This window comes from Ambystoma mexicanum, chromosome 10 (genome assembly GCF_040938575.1).
Source record: "Ambystoma mexicanum isolate Mex_15411 chromosome 10, UKY_AmexF1_1, whole genome shotgun sequence".
Lineage (NCBI taxonomy): Eukaryota > Metazoa > Chordata > Amphibia > Caudata > Ambystomatidae > Ambystoma > Ambystoma mexicanum.
This window is the reverse complement of record NC_090932.1, coordinates 643,701,658-643,716,904: the sequence shown is the minus strand read 5'-3', so window position 1 is coordinate 643,716,904 and position 15,247 is coordinate 643,701,658. Positions and strand designations below refer to the sequence as shown.

The following is a 15,247-nucleotide window of genomic DNA, read 5'->3' as shown; positions in this document are numbered from 1 at the left end:
GAAAGAAAAACGCTGCTCTATTGGTGGGATTTAAAAAACACAAACCCAGCAGCTAACAGAGCACTGTACTTAGGTACACAACCATGGATTACAAGTAAGGTCCAAGGGTTGCAGATGAGCTGCTATGGGTAGCGGGAGAAGGGAGGGAGCTCCAGATGAGTAGAAGTAGGGTTGAATGGAGAAGAAGGGGGATATGTAGGGTTCAGTGCACTCTAATATAGTTGTGTAAGTACTGTCACACAGCGAAGGGAGGTATTAGCAGAAAGGTCCAAAACCCTGCCCAGCCAAGACCCTGGTCTTTAAGCTGGAACCCAAGAAGGTGCCTAGGCCAGGAGGTGAGTGGTACAAAGAGCACATTTCAGGTAGCTGTGGGAGATATGGAGTAGGTAAGTGGGCACATCATCAGTTAGATTCACATCTGCAAGAACGAGACAGATGTAAACACTAAGATGCCACAACACCCTACACTTATTTAACCTCCCCCGTCATATACCTCTTATATCTGTGATGGGGTCAGAGATCTGACCCTGTCAGGGGGGAATGGGGACCGCTCTTAGCGCGGGCAGGAGGCCTATGAGGGTGTTTGCCAGAGCCATTCTTTTCCCGGAGTTGGGGTGAGGGAGGGTCCCAGGTCTCAATCCTTTCTACTTGTGTCTACCTGTGACTACCACTTGTAATCCCTTTTCTGGACAGTCTTCTTTTTCCTCTCTCTTCCAGGACTACAGAGCCCAGAAGTCCTTGAGGCAAAAGAAGGAATGAGCAACCCAACAGAGAGAAAGCTGGCGATGAGCAGCAGGATCGTGGAGTGGGCACGGTGCACACCGCGTCCAGGAAGCACCAGAACAAGCAGAGAATAACTTTGAGAAGGACTATGTTTCTCGCGGGCTGACTGTGCATAACGCTGGTGGCCTCCCCTTACAGACTGTACACATAAGAACTCTGTAATTTACTGTGTTTGTTGCTGGCTCTCATGGCAAAACTCCAGCTGACCCGAGTGTGAGGGATCTCATGTCTACACTACTAACCCAGGAAAAGAACAAACTAGCGAATAGCCTGGGGAGCGAGATGGGTGCTAGGACCAATGGGAGGGGTTGTAGGGTAAGTGGCATTGTTGGTGGAAGCCAAGAGAGAAGAAAATAGACTGAGACCAGACAGAGGAAGAATGACGCAGTGGAGCATGAAGAGAGATTATTGAGAGGATGTGTAAGGTGAGGCAATCTGTGTCACCATTACTGCTAGGAGAGACTAGCTTTCCTTTTTCACATCGTTTCGTCACTCAGACTCACAGGTAAGTCCTGTATGTGACAATCAGTGCCTGTCACCTTCCCTCCTTCCACTAATTGATTGTGAGGTGGGTGGGTGATTGGCACTCTCGAAGGATCCTCCAAATACTGGGCAGCAAGTGAGCACCACGAAAGTACGACGCATTGCTCTATTATAGATGCTGATGTGCCAGCCATGTGTGGGTGATCCTCAGCATGATGCTTATCTGTATTAGCATGATGGTGTGCTTGTTGCCAAAGTGCATGTGTGTGTGGTTAAGTCAGAACCGCTTTGTCGCAGGATGCCCATTTGTCATGGTTTCCGGACATAACAACCTTCCACTGACCACCATTAACAATATTACACTTGGGGTTGCAGTGCTGCCTTTCGCGCATCTCCATTTTGAAGCAATCGCAATTATTTTAAACTATCAATGTCTTTTTATTTTGTTATGAGGCTTTTAAAATTGAGAAAGGTAAATATACTAGCAACTAAGTAGACATGAATAAATGATCAGATGTTATCCTCCTATTTCTGATGGCCGCGTTGGGGAGACACATGTCAATGCATATTCGGATCTTTGTTACTACCATCAGGGAGACCTGTGGAGTTGGTATTGGTCCTGTTACCTCCTCAATTACTCCAGCTTTCTCCAGCTTTCTCCAAATCGCGTAGTTCTTGGCGGCCAGGTCCCTCATGTGGAAGGGTCTCCTCCGGTGCCACACTGCTTGCGATTGTATGGTCGTGTTGATGTGCAGTTTGATTACTTTGTCCTTCAAACACCCGATCCCCTAGGAGTAGCCTGGGGTGTCTTGCTAGGAGGTCGCAGATTATCATCCTCTGTGATGTCATAGATGAAACTGATCATTGCCAGTCTTCAGCTGAGCTCCAGCTGAGTAGGCATTTGATGCCTGCTTCTACAACGTATATTTTGGACTGAATTGGCGGTCTCCCATTCCTGCTAAGTGCGGTGCGAAACCACCCCACCACCGGTAGGGGCTTCCTGCCGCTGTATGCATATTGTTGTGTGTGTGCTTCAGCATTGGTTGGGGTTCCATCTGGCGCAGTGTATCGAGGGGCATCACGTTCACTGAAGCTCCAGTGTCAATGATCATGGTCATCTCTTGCTCATCTACTCGGATGTTGCATCATGGTCTTCTTTTCTTCCCCTTTGACTACTGGTCTCCTCGCTCTAGTGCAGAAATTAAAAGTACCTTACCTTTCCTTTAACAGGGTTGTTGTGCTGCAACTGCCGCCATCATCCTCTCATCTTCGTCCTCGGACTACGCCAGGGAGGAATCTTTTTCGACTTCGACCCGATTTCATGTACTTCCATGCTGCCTGTAGGGCCGTGTGCAGATTTCATATGCCTCTTTAGTATAAATTGGGCCCTGTGTCCTGCCGAGCTGCATTTGGCTTTTATTTCTTTTTTTCTTCTTCCTGGGGGCCCCTGCCAGCTGGTTCGCGATTCCACTTTTGTCGCCAGTGTTGAATGTGTCCTGTTCTCCTGCTCTGCGGCCGTGCTGGTGGGAGCTGGGAGAGATGCAGCGGGAATGACAGAGCACGCGCTGCACGGATAAACCCACATCCACTCAGCTGTCGGCCGACTGCCTCCCACTCCCGGGGTGACGTTGTCCTGTTATATTCACGTGACCGTGCAAGGTGGTACGTGTAATAAACACCCAGCTCATGCGGCCCAAACCAGTGTGCTGTGCAGCTTCCTCCTCACACTGCCAGCCACTTCTCCTGGAGTTCCCGTCTCTTCGTCCCTTCTCAGTGGGGAGTCCCATCGGACTGCAGTGGGCTGCTGCCCGACTTTTTTTTTTTATTTTTTTTTATTTTTTACATTTGTAGAGCGCACTACAGCCCGAGGGCATTGAGGCGCTTAAAGCGGATCGTAAGAAGGCATATTTAAGGGTTGCAAAAGCCGGCCATCAAGTATTCTTGAAGTTACATTTTACAGAACACATTGGTACATACATTAGCAGTAAACATGCAGATTGTTGGGGATGTGCACGTGAGGCCTGCAGGTTTAAATGAAGAGCTTGGTTTTGATGGCCTTGCGAAAGGCACCATGGGATTCAATTAGCTTAAGGTGTGGTGGTAAGGCGTTCCAGTGGGTGGCAGCCATGGTGGGGAAGCTTGTGCCACCAGCACGTGCTTTGTTGGTTTTTGGAACAGTAATCATGTTGGCATATGTTATTCTGGCTGGCCTGGTGGCGCAGGGTTTGGCGATCCTTCGGACAAGGTAAGGTGGGGCCATGTCATGGAGGCATTTGTGCGTCAGGGCAAGGATTTTGAATATGATTCTTTCCTTGACTGGGAGCCAATGGACTTGTTTTCTGAGACCTGAGATATGGTCCCTGCGTGAAGTGCCGGTGGCAGCCCTAAGGGCATTGTTCAGAACAAGTTGTAGTTTAGCAAGGTTTTTCGCTGAAGTTCCTATGAGTAGGGCATTGCAATAGTCAAGCCTTGAGCCGATTATTGCCCTGGCGATCGTAAGGCAGTTCTGTTGGGAGAGATATGGCCTCACGGCATTAAGCAGTTTGGAGTGGTAGGCTGCGGCAGAAGCTATGGCATTGACCTGCCTGTCCATAGTCAGGTTCGGATCCAGGTAAACACCAAGGGTTTTGACTGTATGAGAGACTAGGATGGGGATGTTGTCAACGGTGAAGGAGCTGTATTGCTTGTCCAGCCTGCCCAGGGTGGACGGGGATCCAATAAGAAGAAGTTCAGTTTTCTCAGTATTGAGGCATAGCCAGTTCTCTGCCATCCAAGATTGGATAGTGGAGTAGATGGAGTTGAGGGTGTTAAGGTCGGACGTCTTATCACCCGAGAGGGGGGATGAGCACCTGAGTGTCATCAGCATAGTTGGTGTATGAGATGCCCAGGGCGTCCAGAATTTTGAAGAGGGGCCTCGTGAAGAGATTGTAGAGGGTGTGGGCAATGCAGGAACCCTGTGGGACGCCGCATTGAATGAGGCTGGGATTGGCAGAGGCTGTGTCGGAGAAAACCTTCATTACTCTTTCTTTCAGAAAGGAGTTTATCCATTTACAGGCCCGGGGGGAGAAATTAGCTGCAGTCACGAGATGGTAGCATAGGGTCTTGTGATCAACAAGGTCAAAGGCAGCAGATCGGTCCAAAAGGAGAAGTAGTGCTGGTTTGCCTGCATCTCTAAGATCGTCCATCTGATTTTTAAGGTCAAGGAGGGCCGTTTCGGTGCCATGTCGCGGCCGGAAGCCGGATTGCCGAAGCCCTAGGAGGTGGTTGTCCTCCAGGAACTTTTGCACTTGCAGGTAAGCTGCTTTGTCCAAAATGTTTAGTAGGAATGGGACAGTGGTGGACTTTAGCCCCTTTCAGAGCTGCCATCCTCATGCAACCTGGGCATTACGCCATGCAGGCGTGTAACGCATTGAATGCCATTCTTCACCCTCTTTGCCATCTTAGCAGCCCAAGGCCTGGGCCACTCTACCTCCGAGCTCTACAATTGCCACACGTTATGGTTGCTCTAAGGGGTCACCTGAGACAGCAGCCCCAAGGAAATCACACTGTTGCTACACCCTCTCTCTCCTTCCTCTTAACCATCACCTTTTTTCTTCTGCCACCCGTTGCTGGATTGTCTCATTGCCTGACACTCTGGCAGGGGGCCCACCAACCCACTGACTCTGCACAACTTTCTAAAAACACCCCTCCTTATTGTAGAGCTTACTGTCAGGGCAGAAGTAAGTAAAGAACATATTCCTTTTATGTTTCTCAAAACAAAGGCTGTGGTCCTGCAAGGGTTTCTAATGAATGTTGTTGTGGTTTCTTGTTTTATGTAATGCTCTGTGCTTTGTTGGTCTAGTGCCTTTAAACCGGTTTGTTGCTGGTGGTACGTTTTCACTTACTACTTTCATTTTAAATAAACATCTAAACAATTCATGGTGTGAGTGTGTTTTATTTTCACATGCAAACGCTTAACTAAGGGCCAGTAACCACACCCTAGACAGGTTCTATTTAGCCCAGGGGTTGACCCTAGACAGGTTCTATTTGGCCCAGGGGTGCGTATTGTCATATGTTACTGGTGCTCCCTCACCAGAAAAATGTTAATATTAAAATGATCGGCATCTAAGACAAGCAGACCACATATTATAGATGACCAGACTCCTTGACAGAGAATATCTTCTTCAGACAGTAATGCACAATACTGATAGTTTTATCGCATGTCTTCTAATTGATGATTTTCGGGATCACACACCACACCCCCTTAATTTATGCATCATTAATAAATGGGAAAATAGGGTTCCATTTTATAATATTCTAAGAATAATAACAAGGGCTGAAAATAAAGAGATAAAAAAATAGGTTATTTTTCATTGAAAATAATCTAGAATAGTTAAAATAAAGACATTTAAAATAATTAAAGTAAAAATTATTGTATTGTTTTACTTGTTTTCTTCAAAAAAATTAAATTCGGTCCAAATGTGAGAATTATTTCAAACATTTATTTTTTGTTTCTTATTTACTGAGTAGCGTGGAGAAAACTTCTCTTTTCATTCTATGCAGGCTGAACTGCCCCTCTTTGTTTGAGCCTAAAGTATACATGTCCATCTGTAAAGGTATGCTTTTCAAACACGGGGAGGGGATGCCCGTGCCCACAAGCACCCTTCACTCATGCACTAATCTCACCCTTTCTAAACCATACTGCTCCTGGGCAAAAAAGTTTTTCAATTTGTTTTTATGAATTTAATGTTTTTTTATGATATGATATGATATGGTATTTGTAACGCGCCTATACACAAGTGTTTCAAGGCGCGACGAGGCAGGGAGGGAGGGAAACAAGGGGAAGACAGACAAATGATCCTACTAGGCCAGGTGTCATTCAGATCGCGCAAGTGCAGAGGTAAGGGGAAAAGGAGAAAGTGCAGGGGGAGGAGGTGGGGGGGAAAGTGCAGTACAAGGTAAGTAGCGTTAAAAAAAAAAATAATAATAATAATAATAAATAAAAAGGGCCAGCTGGTGGCAAGTGCGAGGTAAGTGCAGAGCAAGTGCTGGGAAGGGGACTGTAGGGATACAGTGACAGTCCCACAGTGCAGGGGGAGCCAGGGAGGCAGTGCAGGTGGAGAGTGGCTGGGCCCTGGACCGAGGTCGCTGAGAGTGGCCCAGATGCAGGTTTAGTGCAGAATTCAGTGGGGAGTTAAGCAGGTTTAGCAGGGGAGAGGGAGAGAGAAGGCAGAAGCGAAGAGGAAGGTTTTGAGGTGCTTCCGGAACCGGAGATGGTTCTCCTCAAGTTTCAGGGAGGCAGGAAGGCTGTTCCAGAGGGAGGCCCCTGCTGCGGAGAGAGATCTACCCCCAGCTCGTTGCTTCGAGAAGCGGCTGACCATGAGGGAGTTGGAGACGGATGAGCGAAGGGCTCGTGAAGGAAGATATTTAGGAAGAGAGAGTTGAAGGTATTTAGGCCCCAGGCCCCAGAAGGCCTTGTGGACAATGCAGAGGGTTTTGAACTTAATCCTCGCAGACACTGGGAGCCAATGAAGAGATTTCAGTCCTGGAGAGATACGGTCCCTGGGCTTGAGGCCAAGGACAAGTCTCGCAGTTCTGTTCTGGATAAGTTGCAGAGGGCGGAGAGTGGAGGCAGGCAGATTAAGATAGAGGCTGTTACAGTAGTCCAGCCTTGAGAGAACCAGGGCTCGGGAGACAGTGAGCTTCTGGGGGAAGGAGAGGAAGGGAGGAATACCTCTGAGGAGGTGCAGCTGGTAGTGTGACTTCTTAGAGACGTCAGATATATGAGGAGAGAAGGAGAGTGTGGAGTCGAAGATGACCCCGAGGTTTTTAGCCTTGCAGGTAGGGGCAGGAAGGGGGCCAAGGGAGGCCGGCCAGAGAGCTGCAGGGAAGGAGGGAGTGGGTGTGCCGATGAGTAGAATCTCAGTCTTACTGGCGTTAAGGCAGAGGTCATTGGCGGCACACCATTCCTGGATAGCAGACAGACAGTCGGAGATGAGGGAAGGAGAGGAGGAGGCCGAGGGTAGCCTGAAAATGAGCTGGGTATCGTCCGCATAGCACTGGAAGTAGGGGCAGAGAGCGGCGATGCGGTGGGCAAGGAGTGCCAGATACTGGTTGAAAAGCCAGGGAGAGAGGTTGGATCCCTGGGGGACACCACAGGTGGAGAAAAAGATGTCAGAGAGGAAGGAGCCCATTTGGACCTGGGAGGGTCGACCGGAAAGGAAAGAGGTCAGCCATGCCAGAGCCTGACCAGTGATACCCAGGTTATCACGGAGACGGTTGAGCAGGATGGCATGGTTGACAGTGTCAAAGATGAAAAATGAAAGTTATTCTTGGTAGGGCTTTAACGTGATCATGCTCAGCATGACACTATGGAAGACTCAATTGTCTGACCAATACAGTGTCAATGGCATGCTTTGAGTCCTTTAGCGCTCTGCCCAGAAGCACAAGCCAAGGGTTTGGTCAAGTAAAATAAATTAATAAATGAACATAAAAAGAAACACCATTTATGGAAGCCACCAGTTGTTTCAAAGGATGTGCCATCACTCTCTCACTAAAAAGCACTCAAATGTTCCTCCCTCTGGCCAAGAAAGATAACCCCTCCTAATCAAAGGAGGAATGGCACAACTTAATGAAAGGAAACAGCAATTTTCCCTAGGGCAGAGTGAAGGAAGGTGCGAGAGGTGGAGTCCTTTGCCCTTGAAGACCCAGGGCCTTGGCCAACAAAAGAGCAGCCATTTAATCTTGAAATCAGTCAGCCCAAGAGAAGCAGAAGGTGAGTCTGGAGCAGATTGCGTGTGTTTGTGATGTTTTGCTATGTGAATTTACTAAGCTATATTATCAATGCACAGTCCCGTTTTGAGGTGCTACACTGAGGTAGGCTTGGTATGCTGCACTGTGTTATATTATGCTACGCCATTTCATGTTTTAAGCTGTAGAATCAGATTTGTAAGGTCTTGGTCTGTCGGGATCAAAGTGTTATTTTCCCAAAGCTAAATGCACGTTAACTAGAATCTACCGCAGTGCTACTGTATGTTCGGTTCTATGTGATAATTTTGCTTTTTGTAAGTCGCACAACAATAAGAATGATTTTTTTCAGCCGATTTTGGGCGGCCTACAAAAATCAAAAACTTACATTGGGTCCTGGCGTGCCTGTCAGCCCCTGTGTGCGTCGCAGCGGCTGACAGTTCTAATTAGAATGACCGTGTTTTGTGCGGTCAGTCTGAGAAATGAGCATAAGAACTTCTCGGCAGGAAGAAATTTGAGTGCACTGAGATTCTGTGGACTTCTTTATATAATGAAGCTATTGCGCATAAATGTAAGGTATTCTGGCGAATTGTAAGGAAAAGGGACGGTGGACAGAGACCAAATAATCTACAATCTATACAATGGTTTGATCATTTCCAGTCCTTGTATGATGCTGAGGACACCTGACTATACTCTGAGTCTGTAGACGATAAAGATTCTTCTGAAGATGAGATCTCTGCCTGCACTGAAGCTTCTCAGAACATTCAGTTTTCGATAGCAGAGGTTGAACATTCTATTCTGTCACAACATGCTGGTAAGGCTCTGGGCCCAGATTTTCTGCTAGCGGAGTTATTCAAGAACAACCCAGAAATATGAGCACCTTTCCTTGTAACTTTTAATGAGCTTTACAGATTGCACAATCCCCCACAGAGCTGGAGGAGAGCAATAATGTTACCAATCTATAAGAAGGGTGACAGAAAGACTCCTGCCAACTATAGGCCTATATCTCTCATTAGTACCCGGCAGGCCGATGCCACGGGGTACATTGAACGTGGATTGGCTCAATTCCGAGCCATACCACAGTGTTATCCCGTGTAGGCATTTGCGTGTATCTCGCACCGTGTTCTAAAAGCTTCTGCAGTCACCTCCGTACACCGCCCCATTCATTACTATGGATCAACTTGGCCCAAAATAGCGTCCTGTTGAACTGTAGTAATAAAGGAGTAAGTGCATTCTAGTCTTTGTAGAACTAACGTGTACTGCTGCAGTGGCTTTTTCAACCGGCAAAACAAAAGCCAATTGAAAAAAATAACACCACGATTAGTATCCCGGGGCTAAAAACCCTGGAATACTAATGGCAATAAGACCCTCGCTGGAGGGCCATTACCACCTAATGTAATGCCCCTGGGGTCTTGAAGATATGTTGTTGGATCCAGCAAGATATGGATCCCAGTCTAAATAAAGTACTAAAGTTTCAGTTTTGGAGTCTGCATGCTGAAAACGAGAATTAACTATCGTATATCACAATGCCTGTCACACAGCTATATCCTACTTGTTTGTTTGTTTATTGTTTATTTGTACAGCGCTTATTGTAAGGAAGGCATGGTATCAAAGTAAGACGGTCACAAGTGATCACAGTTCAAGGGTGTTTATTAAACTGTAAAATGGGTGAGATAAATGCCTACTAAACCTAAATCTAAGATGGGAGCAAGCTACGACCATCAAATAATAAGAATACCGTCCAAGTGGAGTCTAGTCAAATAAAACGGGCCTATACTAAGAAAACCTATTGCCAATCCTTACCGCTATGCTACAAAATAGTGTGGGATAGTGTTCACAAGAAAAGAAAGAAGTGTTCACAAAATAATAAGTCATGATGTTATGCCTGGGGTCTCCCTTCCCCATGTTTTTAGCACGGGACAAAGTGGGACTCTTGAACACAGCACGCTCCTGGGCTTTTCCAGCACGAGGTTGCAGTTCCTTTTCTTTATATCAGGACTTTCTGTGTTCAAGTCTCTCTCATGCAAAGTCTCTTGCTTTAGAGGGACTGATATGCCATAAACAACAAAACAAAAGTTCCTTCTACTAATCTGCACGTTGGGAGATTACTCTTCACCCTTGGATCCCCCTCAGCCGGGCTCCAATCCTTCTCTCAACGTTAGCCTCCCTCAGTCGGGCTGAGACCAACAACTCACTGTGGACATCCCTCAGTCGGGTTCACATTTATCATCAAAATGTTCACGGGTGTATTACTCTTCACCCTAATTCGCAGGCATCCCTCAGCCGGGTTCACATTTGGCTTTCAATCACACTCTTCATTTTTAGTATTCAAAAGTCTCAATGTCTTTTTAAACAACCATCTAGTTTAGTTATGTTCCCCTCATCCGGGCTCAGACCTTCCTTCACCGGCTTCATAAAGCACTTGCTAGTTCAAACAAAGACTTCCGAAGGGCGATCACGTCTCGCTGGGTCACTCTGTTATTCTCTGGCAAGGACGTACTTCAAAATATCACAGTTCACACAGGGTTCCCCCCATCGGGGCTCAAACGCCAGTTTCACATTTCCCTTAGTCTGGGGACTCTTTCATATTCCTCAAAGACTTCTGCAACGTGCCAAGGACTTTTGATTGTACAAGGGTTTTGGCTTGACCATTGTATGACCACCTCGACACCTCACGCTGGCCTTCCCCATGACCTCTTGGTACTTGTAGTTTCAACAACAACGAAGACGTTTGACTCTACAAGGCATTTGGCTTGACCCTCGTATGACCACTTTGATTTCTCAGTTCAACACATTCTCCTTGTTCAGGAGCGGGGCATCAGTAGGAGTCCTTCGACTGAGTACCCACGTGGCGCCGGACCACTCTAACTGATACCTATTTTGTTTACAAAAGACCTTTGTGCTTTAGTCTTCTTTCTTCATATAAGGTTGCTCTTCACAACCTTGAGCCCAACACAGTCTGACCCATTATCAGCTCTTTCCGACTCACCGGCTGTGCCGAACTCTGTTGGCGTCTGCTGCCTCTGGAGTCAAGGCCGGTACCACAATGGCAACCTCTTCTCCCCGCCCGAGCCATCAGTGCAGGAGGGTCCCATGTACCGCTGCTATCCTTCGCACCATTCGCCAGCTGCAATTCCGGTCTCACGTTTCCCTTCTCGGAGGCTCCGCAGGTCTGGGTTGAAAAGGGCAAGGGCAATTCCCTTCTTGTCGTTCTTTCAGGTCTCACCACCTTTCTCCTCTGTTTGAACTGCTGTCCTGGAATAGCTGCTTCTTCATGCGTTTGGCCTTGCTGCCTGTGTGCTTTTGTGCTATGCCTTTTATCCCTATGGGGAAAGGGAAGGGAAGTCAGGTGTGTGTAATTCTTGGCAATTGCCTGACTCTGGCTGACCCTTGTGTTGGGACATGTCAGGTATTCGGCTCTGGTGTTAGTCCGTCCTCTTTCATGGTAATCAGTCTGTTAGAAAGTGTTTGTGTCAAAAAAGGGGTGGGGTTGAGTTTCTAGGTATCCTACAGGGTAGGATGGGTAAAGGGTGTCATACGGAAGGGGGTACCGTGTCTCACCCTTTAGTGTCCCCCTTGAACTCCCCGAAGACCCCTCACCCAGGTGATCCGCCCGCACTGGTCCACCCCCAGGAACTGGATCCAATAGCGATGGCCGTTTCCTGGCCACCTGGACGACAGATCCCTGGGGACTAGTAAGTGAGACACTATCAGGTTTCTCACATTATACACAGGTGAAGTGCTTCAAACCGCTTTGAGGCGGGAAGGGAGCAAGGTAATACAGCAGTCATTCTTAGGCCTTTACGTTTCTGAATGAACTAACAAAAAATGATTAAATAGCTTACCGGGCCTGACAGCATTCCGCCTAGTGCAAGTGAAGTGTTTCAGGCACAACCCTGATAGGGAGGGGAGACAAAGGGGAAGACAGGACAAATCATGACAAATGAACATTCAGGTACATGCAAGTGTACAGACGGAAGTACGAGGGAGGGGGCCGGGGGAACAAGTGCACACAATCCAGCAGAGCCCTGGATTAAGTGCAGAGACATTACCCCTCTCATGGAAATGAATGTTGAAAGTGCAGTAGTGCTGGTCATAGTGCAGAGGTCCGGAAGCAAGTGCAAACACTGGCAGGGGAGCCTGGGACTTGTGAGGTGCTGAAGGTGAACCAGGCGACCAGTCAGGAAAAACTGAGCAGAGTTAGGGAAGAGCAGGAGGAGGAGGAAGGCAGGAGGGAAAAGAAAAGAAAGGAGGTTAGCGAGGGAGAGAGAAGAGGAAGGTCTTGACGAGTTTCCAGAACTTAAGGAGCTGCGGCTCACGAAGGAGAGAGGCAGTGAGGCTGTTCCAGAGGGAGGCACCTGCAGAGTATAAAGATCTACCCCCAAATCTCTATTTGGAGAAACGGCTCACCCGCAAAGTTGGAGGAGTATGAGCAGAGGGCTCTAAAGGGAGAGTATTTAGGAAGAGAGCATTGTAGATAGTGTGGGCCCCTGCCCCAGAAGGCCTTGTGGTCTATGCAGAGGGTCTTGAACTTGATCCTTGCAGCCACTGGGAGCCAGTGGAGGGATTCCAGCGCTGGAGAGATGAGGTCCCTGGGCTTGATGTCAAGGATAAGTCTTGCGGTTCTGTTCTGGATGAGTTGTAGAGGACCGAGAGTAGAAGTAGGAAGATGGAGAAAGAGGCTGTTGCAGTAGTCTAGCCTAGAGAGAACCAGGGCTCTGGAGAGGGTGGGCTTTTTGGGGAAAGTGAGAAAAGGTAGAATACCTATGAGGAGGTGCAGCTGGTAGTGAGACTTTTTGGAGATGTCCGAGATTTGAGAGGAGATTGGAGAGAGTGGAGACGAAAATTACTCCTAGATTTTTTGCCTCAATAGCAGGAGGTGGCGCAGTGCCAAGGGAGGCTGGCCAGAGGGAAAGTGGGAAAGAGGGAGCCGGGGTCCCAAGGAGGACGATCTCGGTTTTATTGGCATTGAGGCAGAAATCATTAGCAGCACACCAATACTGAATTGCAGACAGTCAGGAATGAGCGAGGAAGAGGCCGAAGGTCGCCTGAAAGAGAGCTGCGTGTCATCCGCATAACACGGAAAGTTAGAGGTCAAGGTAGAGATCCTGTGGGTCAGAGGGGCCATGCAAACATTTAAGAACCAGGGGGATAGGTTAGACCCCTGGGGACACCACATGTAGAGAGTGTGATAGGTGAGAGAATGGACTTAAATCCAGCATCGAGATTGAACCATACTTACATTACCAAATTGAGAGACGGAAGAAGTACCTATATCCATGATTTTGATTGGGCATTTTGCCACTTGTTGCTTTCACTTTACACTGGAGTAAGAATGCATCATTTAAATGCTTATTCTGGGTTGGGGAAGATGAAGATGAATTACATTTTCTCTTTGATTGGCAACTACACAATGCTGTAAGGCATCGATGGCTTAAGCCTGTCATAAACCACTATGGCATTAGACATAGGAACGAGGCACAGCTTTTTATGAAATCTCGATCGTTCTATTTAGTAGTTAACGCTGCTACTCTGGTTTTAATCAGGGCCATGAATATGAAAAATTAGCTCAATAATAGATGCCACAAATTGTGGCTCTCAGGAACAAGTGAATGTATTACACAGCACTTTTAAATGGCATTTACAAATATGTAGTATTGATAAATGTCCCTAGCATTCATACCTTAAGTTTATATTTTAAAATGTATGTATTGCGATTTTTATGATGTATGCTTTATAGCAAACCTGCCGAAATCAAGTGTTTTAAAGAAGAAGATACCGAATGTTCTATCATACTCTTCCTTTGCCTCTCTATGCCTCTCTAACAGGCAAAGCACTTCAAAGCCTTAAACTTTAGCAGGAGACGCTATACAAATGCAAGATAACATCTATGTCCATCTGTAAAGCACCATTCCACTCCTCATGCACTATCCTCACGTTTTCTGAAACATACTGCCCCTGACCAAGTGTTTTTTTCTGTTTGTGTTCATGTATTTCATGTCTTTTTATTCGTGTTTGTTTTCATTTTTATATTCTTCCATTAAAAGAAAACTTATTTTACCTCGTTTTCAGTGCGCTTTATTTTTGCAAATGTATTTTAGTCTGTATTCAAAATACTACAATAATAAGAACACTAAAACCCAAACATAATGAACAATGTATATTACAAAAAATATTTCTCAAGCTTTAACGCTGCTACTTCATTACAAGTAAACGTGTGTATAAAGTTTCTATATCATGCAATCTTAAACATATTTCCTCTTTTACACATGTTCCTGCTCCAGTATTTCAAAATAGCTATCAGTATGCAAATGTACTATCAAATAGCAACCACAGCTATTGGCTTTGACAATGTTTGTTATCTAAAAGTTCCTTCCGCCTGCGCATTGCCGCCTTGTGCGTCTAACCCAGAAACGGAGTCCAGTATTCAAAAGCTCAAAAAAGTTTGCTTTGTCACGTTTCTAACATGCACTCCCCATTCTTCTTACCTGGGCCCCGTCTGTTCTTTTCTCTGCAGTTGTATTCTTGCCCTGTTTCGCTTCCTCTGTTCTTCTCTCTTCTGCAGTTTTCTGTTTCTAGGAAAGCGAAACTGAAACTGCTCACCCGCTGCAACCAACCGAACCTGTTCCCACCCTTCCGCATAAATTAGGCTTTTAGTATCGCTGTCGCTCCAACGGGTATTGGAGCGACATTTAAAGATTACCATTTTTAGCAGGATAATCTCGAACATTACGCGTTGTTGATTGAACAGTGAAGATGACAGGGTCTGGGTGGGCGTGGGGTGGCGGGGGCGGATGGGGCATTAACGGAAACCATGATGTGAAAGGTGTGGTTGGAAACATGGTAATGTTGAAATATTAGTTAACACACTGGTTGTGAGGTTTTCCCTGCAGGTGCGGGGCTGCACAGTATTTACACACCCCAGCAAACTATGTACATTTAAAATGCAGGCTGTTCGTAGCAAGTATTAGCAGCGTACGTGCAAACCTGCCATTACCGCACACCCCCTCTTCCTTGTTTTGGTAGAAGGAACTAGTGGTTCTCTAGCTAAATCCAAAAGGGTGGGAGTGGAGTAGGGGCAGAGGCAGCTGAGATGAACCTTGGGTTTGTATTTTTCACGGTTCCATGCCATTTCACTGAATTAAATTACTTTGTTGTATTTTACTTTGTGGGTATTTTGGGGGTGCCCTCCATTCCCCCCTTCACTACCACCCTTACCACAAATCCCTCCCCAACCCTTTTTACCCCTTACCTT

General features: G+C 46.8%; 1 protein-coding gene across 4 annotated transcripts in view; it reads right to left on the bottom strand.

The window, feature by feature from the left end:
- Window positions 1-14,742, bottom strand: part of LOC138491614 (nuclear body protein SP140-like) — a 3,009,150-nt gene extending 2,994,408 nt beyond the window's left edge. For all 4 annotated transcript variants that reach the window (XM_069618235.1, XM_069618234.1, XM_069618232.1 and 1 more), the window contains exon 1: window positions 14,481-14,742. In XM_069618235.1, coding sequence (XP_069474336.1) covers window positions 14,481-14,722 — 242 coding nt within the window. In that variant the 5' untranslated portion in view covers window positions 14,723-14,742. The remainder of the gene's footprint in view (window positions 1-14,480) is intronic.
- Between the last annotated feature and the right edge of the window lie 505 nt (window positions 14,743-15,247).